Here is a 13,012-nt window from a genome sequence, read left to right on the forward strand (position 1 = left end):
GCACACAGGCTGCTGCAGAGACGCCCCCACGAATGTCCCGGGGGTCTCCGCCCTGAGTACTCTCCCCTGCGCGGTCCCACAAGCTTGGAGGAGGGTGAGGTCTCCCCTCACACGTGTTCTTTCTGTTTCAGGCTTGAACAAACCTTGCCCAGTTTTGATCCCTTCAAGACTTTGCCACAGCCTCTATCACACATCTGTTTTTCTCGAAGAAAAAAAATATAATAAAAATGTTTTACTCTTTTACACTGTATAATTTTAAGAAATGGTGTGTTATTTGTGAACGCATGGTCTGACCTTTCTGTACAGTTTGGAGATATTTTCAAACGAAACATAAAAGATGTCAATAAAACCAAGAGAGTGAGTATTTTTATACTAAACATTTTAAGTATGAGAGGACGGGTGATCTTACACTGGGTTGGATCAGTTTTTTGTGCTTGACTTTTGAATGCTTGTTATTAAAAATATCTATTTTTTTCTTCCAAGCCGCATGTTTGAGGCATGTTTTTAAACGTTACAAAATTTCCGGAATCGTATTGTGAATGTATAGCCATCTGCTTGCCTGGCTCGAGTCCAGGGGACGTTAGGACCGTGGTGTGAGGGACAGAGCTGCATCCTGTAGCCCTAGGCGCATCTCCCCCGTTCTAGTAGGACCCTTCCCCAGGACGGTCAGAAGCGTCCAGGAGCTTCTACATGATGGCATGCTGACAGCTGGACAAAGAGGCCTGGCTTTGGTCCGCACTCCTGATCAGAGCGGGCCATCAGCCCCAGCAGCTCCGGAGGAGCCCACGCAAACAGGGGGCCCAGATTTGGGTTCTGCTGTTTCCTTACATTGATCCTGCTCCCCCCGGGTGTGACCCCCCACTGGTGCACGCGCCTCCCCCAGCGGGCATGGGGGAAGGGAGGTGGCCTTGCCCAACCTTGCCTGGCTACCAGCGGTGGCTCTGATCTCCCAAGTATTTTGCAAAACGTTGGTTGAACTGAGCTGGCGTTCCTGAGTCTGGGCAGCACCGTGCCAGATGAAGCACTTAGAACGTTCTCCCAAAGCCTGTGTGCTCACTGTGACGCCAGCCGCCCCTGTGCCCACAGAGAGAGGGCGCGGCCGGTGGGCGTCTGCAGTGAACACCGTGGAGCTAGCTTCGCAGCCTCAAAACCAGCCTGTGACCACTCGGTCTCTCCCCCTTGTGGCCGAAGAGCCGTGTGTAAAAATAAATCCTCTGCTGCTAATACAGCTAAACATCACACAAGCCTGCTCGCTCACAACGTGAAGCCTTAAATGTTTTAATGATTATGTGGTTGGTTCTGGGATGTGTGGGGTCGTTTCTTTTCCATTAGAAATAAAGATACCAAGAAGCTTTTAAAGGTCATTACAAAACCAGTGGACAAGAAGAGCCACGGTTGAGGTGGTTCAAGCCCTGCTAGGCCTTCAGCACCGCCTGGCCCTTGGGGGAGATGGACATACGCTTGTTTCTAAGGAAGACAAATTCAACACAGTCCACTATACTTTCATACGCTGTTTAAAGGTACTTCACCATTGTCATTTTTAAAAATGAAGTGCTTCTCCCAGCTGTCGCACCGTTGCTTGGCAAATTCCTTTCTGCAAGCTTGTCAAGCGCGTCGTCGCCCCGCTGCGGCCCAGCGGATTCCTTTCTCGTTTTCGGCGCCGACAAAGCTGAGAACAGACTGAGGAAGAGTCTAGGGATGGGACAGCCGGAGACGACGACTGGGGGCACGCGGTGACACGCTGACGCCCGAGACCCCTGCCCCTTGCGGCTGCCCTCCCGAGCCGGCAGGAAGGCTCCCAGTAGATCCCACCCTTCCCGTGCCTGTTGCTGCACCCAGCAGCCTCCGCATCCACCTCAGCCTGCAAAGCTTTAGCTCAAGAGGATCTGAAGCCGATGAAGGAAGGGTCTGGTTGGTTTTCTGCCAACTTAAATATACTAAGTGATGAGCCAGGAATCGACAGCGATGACAATGAAGTGATTTGCGTCACCACCCCCCCCCCCCCAAAGGGAGGGGAAAATCCGCAGTGCTCAATTCTGAGTAACGGCGACAGCGAGCAATAACTATTCGGTAGTCTCGGTGGGCGCTGACTGCCTCCCTTTTGCAGAGGGACTGTCCACCAGAAGCAGGGGCCAGGCACGCCCCCCCAATGTCCCAGAGCCCCGGCAGGACCATAGGAAACCAATACACAGCCCCCCTGAGCCCCCCTCGACCACCACACCAGCCAGGCAGCGTAGGAACAGAGGGCGGCTCGCCCCGAAGGAGAGTCCCTCTGCAGCCTGCCTCGGGCCACCCTGCCCTGGACGTCACCACCACGTCCGCCGCTTTTTCACAAGGGGCCTTAGGATGGGTGGACCAGCGCCCCAGTCAGCACCGTGCTGATGGCCGCAGGTGACGTGCAAGCAACAAGAATGGAGGGTATTTCCCGATCTAACGTGAGCGCCAGATACATACCCACTGACCAGTTAAACACCAGCTTCATGACAGTCTGAAAAACTGCCTTTTCTGTCACCTAGTGAGCAGGAATCCCATCATTCTTTTGGAGTTGGGAACTTGGGAGAAGAAAAACGTCTGTTCCCTCTGGTGCGTGTGCATAGCGTCCCAGGCTGCAGGCTCCTAGAACTCGGCCAGCCATCTGTTTTGTTCCCCAAACAAACAAGTGCTCCCAGTGTTCACTTGTACCACTTGTGAGCACAAGACTAGCTATCAAACTGACACCTGAAATTAAATACTAGGCCTCTGCCTCTGTGGTAAAACTGCAAATTCAAAGAAATTTGGACAAGAACCTTAAAACTTACAAAATGACAGTCATATTTTCCAGGTAATCATCTCTGGGCTTCATAGTCACCGGACCCAGTGCTCGCATAGATGTTGGACCAGCTGGCAATCACCACGGTCATCTGTGAGTTCCCCACAAATCTGGGCATCTTTGGGTCCTGAGTCGTGTGGCATATGGAACCTTCTGGAGAATGAGGCAGGCATGTCTGACATCTTTGAATTCTGTCTCTCTTCACAGCCAGTATCAGGGCAACAGGAATCCACTAGCTATCTCTGAGGGTTCTGGGCTGGGTGCCTGTAGCGGGAGGAACACGTTCGGATTCCCTGTGTTCCACACCACCAGGGACATGCAGATTTTGGGTAAAAGGAGCTTTCCTACCCAGTTTCCTCTTAACCTTCAACTCTAAGTCCCACACCTTCTCTTGACATCACACACTCCAACATTCTTAGAAGGCACAAGAATACTGGCCACTGGTGAAGTGTTACCTGAAACTGTAGTCAAGACACCTACACTAAAATGCTGTGATGTTGAAAAACCATATGCAGGTAGCTAACTGCTTAAGGCCCCAAATTAGGAAAAATTGAACACTGCCACAATTAAGCTCTGCTGTGGAACCTTCTAGAAGTACTGAAGTGGCAGTCATGCCTCCCTAAACTGGCCAGGATCTGTAACTGCCCCAAGTCCCCAAAGATACCGGCAATGCCACAAGAATTCCTCCTCTTCCTTTGTCCTTTTCCACAGCACCACGCACAGGTGCTATTTTCCCGCTACTTCCAGAGTCAAAACCACACTGCCTCTCGCTCTGTAAGGAAGGAAAGTGGCCCCGTCCCCGCAAATGAGAATTTACTTTGCCCATAAACATGACAGTGAGCTTTCCATCCTCCATTGCTCACACATCTCTCTTGCTTAAAATCCACCTGAAGCTCTGACCAGGCTAAGTAGCACTAAATTAGAAAATTAGGGCAGATTTTTTTTTTTTAATGTTTATTTCTGAGAGGGGAGGGGAGTGGCAGGGAGAGGAGATGGAATCCCCAGCAGACTCGGCACCAGGGCAGGTGCTTAAACTCAATCCAAACTTGGAGAAATGCTCACATTACAATTACCTGAACAAGGACCACTTTCCCCTAAAACTAGAACACAGGCCTTGGGAGGGAGGGGCTCAGCAAGAAAGCCAAACCTGACAAAAGTCAAGTGCAAGGTAAACCTGCTGTTGGTGTTTCCAGAGCTGGTCTTGCCAAATTCAGGCTATCCTTGGCATCCTGTATTTTTACTTTTAAAAACTACTTAAGTCTTTGCATTGGATATCTTTTGAAGTATGAGTACTGCACAGTTCCAGGTGGTTGAAAGTCACTGGGTTCTCACAAGGTCTTGCTTGAAACCACATGGTCTGAGTCCCAGGGAGCACGCAGGCCCAGCCCCCTCCCCGCGGAGCCTGTGGCAGCAGCCCGCTCACTCTTGTCAGGCGCCAGCCACATTTATTTCTAATTGAAGTCCTTCTGTGAAATGCTCTTCTTTCTTCTTCTTCACTATAGTCAGAAGGAAGGTCAACAGGCAATGCCAAGGCCTATTCTGGCTCTGTGTTTCCAAAGTGCACTCACTCAGGGCACCTGGCTGGCTGAGTCGGTGGAGCAGGTGACTCTTGATCTCGGGGTCACGAGTTTGAGCCCCACGTAGGGTGCACTCCCCCACCACGACACCACCGCAACAGGGCAGGGATCCCATTAGTGTAAGAAGTGACTTAGAGGCCCTTGAACCTGTCCCCCCTCTGCCCACAGAACACCTAGCAGAACAAGCTCAGGACAAGCTCCCAAAACACACACTGGGAAAGAACGGAACGTCCCACCCAAGGACAGCAATGCATTGATGACCAGCCATTGCCGCTGTCCATACACCAGCCTTGCCGCACGGGGACAGTGCTGGTCGGCTTGCTAAGAACAATCCAAAGAAGCCTTAGGAAACCCAAAATCTTCCTGACAAATGAAACCTATAAAAACAGTGGCTACAGGGAAGAGGGGAGGTGGAGCCTCACCCCTTTTGCCTCGGAAAGTCATTAGCTGGTAGGAAAGGGGGAGTTTATAAATCTAAATGCCATAATCCCATGTCCAGAACATGTCTTCTCTGCTTGTGATTTCAAACGGCTCACAAAACGGGTCAAGGACTGCACATTCGCTGCGCCCTCCCTACGAACACTGACTGGAAACAGTGGGAGGCCCCACACTACCTTCTTGTCGATACCCTGCTCCAGGGGTCCCAGCTCCCACCAGCATCTGGCCATGCTTCCAGGCTGTGATGGCGGCAGCCACAGGTTCAAGGTTTACGTCTTGTCCAGGCATGGCTGCATCTGTCTCAGCTATCCCCTAAGAGCTCCGGTGACTGTCATCTGTTGGAGATCAATATGGTCTTCACCATTTCACTCACCCAGCCACACCCCTTCCCAGTTGCTTTTTTTTTCCTTACCAGTTGCTTTTTTTTTTTTTTCCTCTTCCCAGTTGCTTCTAAACGCCCAGCAGCTGCCGCAGAAATGGGCAGAGGCAAGAACGGGACTTCAACTCTAACTTGAATTTCTGGTGGATATGGTTTTAGACACCCAGAAGCGCATGTAAAATATTTCTTCTTAGTGAGACACAACTGGGACCCTGTCACAATTTCCCACAAAGGCTGTGACCCGATCCCCGTACCACAAGAAGTGGTATATGGAGAAAATTCTCTGCTGCACAGCAGGCAAAGCGAATCAAGTCTTCACACACACAAAATGCAAGTGAATGAGGTAAAGCTACTGAATTTGCACGTGTGACAATTTAGCAAAACACTGCATTTCTCTAGACCTCAATTTCCTCAGTTCTGAAATGAATTTAGACAAGAGAACAGAAATCAGTTATCAACCTGGTTTACAATACTGGTGAGCACAGGCTTGGCTAGAAAGTACTAGCAATACATACCTGGCAATAAAATATCTTACCTTGAGAATCCGGGATGAGGGCCTTCGTGTCTGTCTCCTTGCCAAACAAGCTGAAGTGCTTGAGATGTCCAAAATGCATTTCCAGGCCATATCACCAAGATGGCGACATAGGTCGTTCCTGACTTTGCTTCCCCTCACAAGAACAACTATACAAGGACAAAATACCACAGAGAATTCTGGAACACAACAAAGGCAAGGCTGAAGCACCCTCCTGTACCCCGGAGACCAAGACAGACCATATCAGAAGAATAAAAGCGCGACTACCCACAGACTGCACTGCCCTCCCCTAGACCTGTGGTTCCTCCAGGGGAAAAACAGCCCAGGGTGGCCATCAAGCTCCCCAGTCATGGGTCACTTCTTAGGAGCCCCGACGCCGGTCTGGCTACACAGAGATTTCAGGGGAATCTATGGAGCTTGACCAGGAGAATCTGATGATGACAGAGCAGGGAGGAAAGGCTTGCAACAACCAGCACTTGGATCTCAGCAGCCCACATTCCCACTTGCAGCGCCCAAGGAGCAGTTCTAGCGGTGGCTTTGTTGTTCATCTGCAAAAGCAAGTCAGTGACACAGTATGACCAGGGAAGTCAGTGGGGTGCAGATCTGCCTGATTTGGGTCCTCAAACGAAGAGACTTTACAGCCCTAGAGGGAGTGGAGTCATAAGCCTAGCCAATGGTGAGTGTAGCTCTCGGCCCTGCCAGACCAGAGAGCCTGGCCAGAATAGCTAGAAAGCCACGTAGCCCACAGCGCTCAGTCTGGCAGGCAGACCTCAGCAGTCTGCAGAGCAAAGCCAGTAGCCCTGTTCAGCCAGAGAACATGGCATGTGGGTTGGCTTGAGTCAAAACAACAAAGTCTTGGGGTACCTGGGTTAAGCGGCTAATTCTTTATTTCAGCTCAGGTCATGATCTTACTGTTCAGGACTTCAAGGCCCATGCTGGGCTCTGGGCTGACAGCACGGAGCCTGCTTGGGATTCTCTCCCTGCTTCTTTCTCCCCCACTCACATGCACTCTAAGTAAATAAATACACTTAAAAAAAAGTCTTACCAGCCTTTAAGCTAGTTCTCCTGCTAAGCCTGCGCAGGGAAACTAAGTCATGGCCTCAGCCATTGCTGAATACAGCATTTAGCCCAGCCAGCCAGGGAACCTCACCAGAGCACACAGTGTGCTTACAGTAGCACTTGAACAGAGAGCACAGAGCGTGATCCCCATCTGCAGAGCAGAACCATGGGCCCCAACTAGCCAGGGAATTCAATGTTCAGCCATGCCTGATTTGGGGACGCAAACTGGGCCGTGCAGGCAGGCCCTGGGGCCTGTCCTGCTGCCCTCCCAGTGCAGAGAAGCTAATTCATAGCCCCACCTACTGAGTACAGTACCCAGTCCTGACCATCTAGAAAGCCTGACCACAGAACCCAGGCAACCGTGGAGCCCATCCTATAGACCCACTTTGCCAGGGAACCAAGCCAGCAGTCCTACCCGACTGATCTCAGCCAGTAACACCCCCAGCACCCCTGAGCTCAGAGCCCGGGCAGTGACTTCATCAAGAAATAGACCTGACAGCAAGCCCTACCTGCCCAATGACATTACCAGCAGACACGTCCAGAAAACCAAACTGTCTGTGCCAAAGTAAACATGTACAGTCTTGAGACAAATGGAGATCTGTGAACTGCCAAAGAATTCCAGATATTCCTTTTGAGATGTAGTGATTACAAGAACACACAGACAACGTCAAAAAACAATCAAAGAACAAAACTGTAAGTTCAATAGTGAAATAGAAAGCGTTAAAAAAATCCTAGAACTGAAAATAAAGTGACCCCACTGAAGAACTTAAGTTTGAAAAGCAGACTCTCCCATGTAGAAGAATCAGCAAACTGGGGGAAAGGACACTAGAAATTATCCAGTCCGAGGAGCAAAAAGAAAAAAGAATGAAAAGGAGTTAGAAAACCTACAGGATTTACTGGACACAATCAAAAGAAACAATATTCACATTATGGGAATTCCAGAAGGAGAAGAGAGAGTGTATGTAAAGCAATAATGGCAAAAGACTTCCCAAACCTAGGAGAGAGATACATCCAGATCCCAAGGCCCAGAGGACCCCAAATAGGTTGAACCTGAATAGGGATACACCAAGACACGTTAAAAAAATTGTCAAAAGTCAAAGACAGAATTTTGAAAGCAAGAGAAAAGGAAATGATTTACAAAGAACCCACATAAGACCACCGGAGGATTTCTAAGCAGAAACATTTCAAGCCAGGGGAGAATAGGATGACCTATTCAAAATGTCAAAAGAAAAATAAACCTGTCAACCAAGAATTCTATACTTGGAAAAGCTGGCCTTTAGAAATGGTGAAATAAAGACTTTCCCCAAAAAACAAAAGCTGAGGGAAGTCAACACCACTAGACCTGCCTTACAAGAAATGCTAAAGGGAGTTCTTGGAAGTAAAAAGACACTAATTAACATTGAAAAACCACAGAAAGTAAAACTCACCGGTAATGGTAATATAGTCAAGGTCAGATTCTGTAACATGATAATAACAGTGCACAGTTCACTTAGAACTCTAGTTTAAAAGTTAAAAAATAAACAGGAAAAAGAACAACAATAATCTGTTATTAGTTACACAGTATTAAAAATACATAAACTTTAATATCAGTAACAAAGTGTGAGCAGGAGGAAAAGTAAAAGGTGAGGTTGAGAAATCCTATTGAAGTTATCAGGTTAAAATAAGGTGTTACAGGGGCGCCTGGGTGGCTCAGTCGGTTGAGCGTCCGACTTCAGCTCAGGTCATGATCTCACAGCTCGTGAGTTCGAGCCCCGCATCGGGCTGTGCTGACAGCTCGGAGCCTGCAGCCTGCTTCAGATTCTGTGCCTCCCCGTCTCTCTGCCCCAACCCACTCACATTCTGTCTCTCTCAAAGGTAAATAAACATCAAAAAACATTTAAAAAAAAAAATAAGGTGTTACAATTTTAAGATATTTTATATAAACTTTATGGCAACCACAGGGAAAAACCTATAGTAATTACACAAAGGAGCATGATAAACAAGTCAAAGCATATTGATACAAAAGACATCAAAAAAAAAAAAAAAAAAAAAACACAAACAGGAGCACCTGAGTCAGTTAAGTGGCCAAGTCTTGACTTTGGCTCAGGTCATGATCTCCCAGTCTGTGAGATCAAGCCCCATCGTGCTGGTTGTGGCTATTAGTGCAGAGCATGCTTGGGATTCTCTCTCTCCCTCTGTCCCCTTCCCATGCTCTCTCTCAAGATAAATAAAAATTTAACAAAATAAAAATTTTGTGTCTTTAAAAAAGACACAAAAATAAAATTTGACACAAGGAATAATGGATCTATAAAATTACAAAAATGAGTCTAAAAAACTTAACAAAATAGCAACTATAAGTCTGCCCGTCAATAATTCCTTTAAGCCTAAGTGAATTCTGCAACTGATACACACAAAACACCTATTAAAAAAACAAGATCCAATGAAGTGCTGTCTACGAGACATTGACTTTAGCCTTAAGGCACACACAGAATGGAGCTCCTCAGTCGCTCAGTCAGCTAAGCATCCAGGTCTTATCTCAGGGTTGTGAGTTCAAGCCCCACACTGGGCTCCAGGCTGAGCATGAAGCCTACTTTAAAAAAGAAGAAAAAAAAAAAAAAAGAGATCACATATACTAAAAATGAAGGGATGGTGAAAGATATTTCAAGGAAATGATATGAAAAAAAAAACGAAAAAGCAAGAGTAGCTGCACATTTATCAGACAAAATAGGCTTATAAAATTGGTAAAGGAGTGTCTGGGTGGCTCAGTTGGTTAAGTGTCCAACTCTTGATTTTGGCTCAGGTCATGATCTCATGGTTTGTAAGTTCAAGCCCCGGGTCAGGCTCTGCACTGACAGTGTGGAGTCTGATTGAGATTCTCTCTCTCTCAAATAAATAAAATTTTCTTAAATGATAAAAAGATACAAAGATCATCGTATATTGATAAGAGGGTCAATTCTTCAAGAAGATCTGACAGTTATAAATACTTATGCACCAATATCAGAATATCTAAATATATAGAGCAAAAACTAACAGAGCTAAAAGGAAAAATAAACAGTGAAACATTAGTAGCTGGGGGCTTTAATACCCCACTCAACATGGATGGATCATCCAAAGAACCAGCAGGAAACAGCAGATCTGAACAATACTTACAGACCAAATTGGCCTAACAAACACATACAGAACATTCTCAGGCACGTATGAACATTTTCTAGGATAACCCATATGGTAAGCCAAAAATTAAGTCTCAGGACATTTCATTTAACAAGGTTAAAATCATGCCAAGTATGTTCTCTGACCACAATGGTATGAAACCAGAAATTAATAAAAGAAGGAAAACTGGAAAATTCACAAATATATAGAAATTAAACACTCTCCTGAACCACCAATGGATCAAAGAAGAAATTAAACAGGAAATTAAAAAGTATCTTGAGACAAAAATGCAAACACAATCTACCAAAACTTGAGATGCAGCAAAAGCAGTTCTTAAACGAAGTTCACAGCAATAAACACCTTTAGACAAAACGTAAGACTGCAAATAACTCCAAGCATTAAGGAACTAGAAGAACTCAGCCAAAAGTGAACAGGAGGAAAGATATAATAAAGATTAGAGCAAAAAGAAATATGATACAGAACAGATAAACAATAGAAAAGAGGAGTCAAAGAGATGGTTCTTTGAAAAGATAAAATTGACATTTTGCTAGACTAACCAAGAAAAAGAGAGGATCCAAATCAACACAATTATAAATGAGAAAGGAAACATTACAACAAATACCACAGAAATACAGAGGATAAGAGGCTCTTATGAACTGTATACCAACAAACTAGACAACCTAGAAGAAATGGAAAATAAGTTTTTGTTTAAGTAAGCTCTATGCTCAACATGGGGCTTGAACTCACTACCTCAAGATCAAGAGTCACATGTTCCACTGAGCCAGCCAGGTACCCCAAAATGGAAAACTTAAAAAAAAATTTTTTTATTAAAATGTTTTTATTATTTATTTTTGAGAGTGAGCACAAGTGGGAGAGGGGCAGAAAGAGAGGGAGACACAAAATCAGAAGCAGGCTCCAGGCTCAGAGCTGTCAGTACAGAGCCCAACGCAGGGCTTGAACTCATGAACTGTGAGATCATGACCTGAGCCAAAGTCGGACGCTCAATAGACTGAGCCACCCAGGTGCCCCAGGAATACAACCTACCAACAGAATACAACCTACCAAGTCTAAATCTGGAATAAGCAGAAAATCTAAACAGACCAATTACTAGTAGGAAACTGAATAAGCAATCAAAAATCCCCCAACAAAGAAAACCCAGGACCCAGGATGGCTTCAAGTTGAATTTCACCAAACATTTAAAGAATTAATGCCAATGCTTCTCAAACTTCCAAAAACTCAAAGAGAACATCCCCAAATCATTTTACAAGGCTAGCATTTCAATGGTACCAAAGCCAAAAAGAACACTACTAGAAATAACTGCAGGCCAATATCCCTGATGAACACAGATGCAAAAAAATCTCAATAAAATACTGGCAAACCAAATTTGACAACACATTAAATAGACCTTTCATAACGATCAAGTGGGATTTATCCTTAGGATGCCACAACACTTTAACGTATGCAAATCAATCAATGTGATATACCATATCAACAGAATGATATAAAAAATATCGATACAGAAAAAGCATTTAACAAAATTCAACATCCATTTATGATAAAAACTCAACAAATCAGATACAGAAGGAACATACCAACATGATAAAGGCCATATACGACAAGCCTACAGCTAACATCATATTTAATAGTGAAAGGTTAAAAGCTTTTCCTTGAAGACCAGGAACAAGACAAGGGTGCCCAATCTCACCACTCCTACTCAACATAGTACTGGCAGTGCTAGCCAGAGCAATCAGGCAAGAAAAATAAAAGGCATCAGAACTGGAAAGGAAATAAAACTGTCTCTATTTGCAGATGACATGATTTTAAATAGAGAAAATCCTAAAGACTCCACCAAAAAATTGCTGGATCTAATCAACAAATTCAGTAAAGTTGCAGGATACAAAATTAACATGCGAAAATCAGCAGCTTTCCTATACACTAACAGATTCGATGCAATCCTTATCAAGATTCCAATGGCATTTTCTACTAAGGCAGAAAAAACACTCCTAAAATTTATATGGAGCCACAAAAGACCCCAAATAGCTAGAACAATCCTGAGAAAAAACAACAAAGTCAGAAGCATCACACTTCCTGATTTCAAGCTACACTATAATGCTATAGTAATTAAAACAGTATCAAATAGTATCAACTAGTATTTGACAAGGGAGCCAAGAACAGTCAATAAAGAAGAGTCTCTTCAGAAAATGGTGCTGGAAAAATTGGACATTCATACATATAAGAATGAAACTAGACCTCAATATTATACCACTCCCAGAAATTAACTCAAAATGGATTAAAGACTTATATATAAGAGTGGAAACCATAGGGGCGCCCGGGTGGCACAGTCGGTTAAGCGTCCGACTTCAGCCAGGTTACGATCTCGCGGTCCGTGAGTTTGAGCCCCGCGTCAGGCTCTGGGCTGATGGCTCAGAGCCTGGAGCCTGTTTCCGATTCTGTGTCTCCCTCTCTCTCTGCCCCTCCCCCGTTCATGCTCTGTCTCTCTCTGTCCCAAAAATAAATAAACGTTGAAAAAAAAAATTTTTTTAAAAAAGTGGAAATCATAAAACTCCTAGAAGAAAAGATAGGAAAAAAGCTCCTTGACATGGGTAGATGAAGATCTTTTGAATACTACACACAAGCAACAAAATTAGAAATAAACAAATGGGACTATATATATATATATATTTTAAAATATATATATATATAAAACCAAAAAGCTTTTACACAGCAAAGAAACAATCTACAAATTGAAAAAAAACCTACAAATTGGGAAAAAAATATTTGTAAACCATGTATCTGATAAGAGGTTAATATTCAAAAATACAAAAAAACTCATACAAGAAAAAGAAAATCCAACTAAAAAGTGGGCAACAGACCACATAGACTTTCTTTTAAAGAAAATATACAAATGACCAACAGGCACATGAACAGGTGTTCAACATCACTAATAATTAGGGGAATGGAAATTAAAACCACAGTGAGGCATTTTAATACTATTAAAATGGCTACCATCAAAAAGACAAGAAATAACAAATGCTGACATGTAGAGAACAAGGAACCCTTGTGCACTACTGGTGAGACTATAAACTGAT

The 13,012-nt window shown here is 44.7% G+C and overlaps 1 protein-coding gene across 3 annotated transcripts in view; it reads left to right on the top strand.

Annotated features, from left to right (window-relative positions):
- RBPMS (RNA binding protein, mRNA processing factor) overlaps nucleotides 1–377 on the top strand; it is a 178,173-nt gene extending 177,796 nt beyond the window's left edge. For 2 of the 3 annotated variants that reach the window (XM_030312279.2, XM_030312282.2), the window contains one exon: nucleotides 132–209. In XM_030312279.2, coding sequence (XP_030168139.1) covers nucleotides 132–137 — 6 coding nt within the window. In that variant the 3' untranslated portion in view covers nucleotides 138–209. Of the gene's footprint in view, nucleotides 1–131 lie in introns of all 3 variants that reach the window. The other variant, XM_030312284.2, reaches the window with a different exon arrangement.
- The last annotated feature ends 12,635 nt before the right edge of the window (nucleotides 378–13,012 follow it).

This window comes from Lynx canadensis, chromosome B1 (genome assembly GCF_007474595.2).
Source record: "Lynx canadensis isolate LIC74 chromosome B1, mLynCan4.pri.v2, whole genome shotgun sequence".
Classification (NCBI taxonomy): domain Eukaryota; kingdom Metazoa; phylum Chordata; class Mammalia; order Carnivora; family Felidae; genus Lynx; species Lynx canadensis.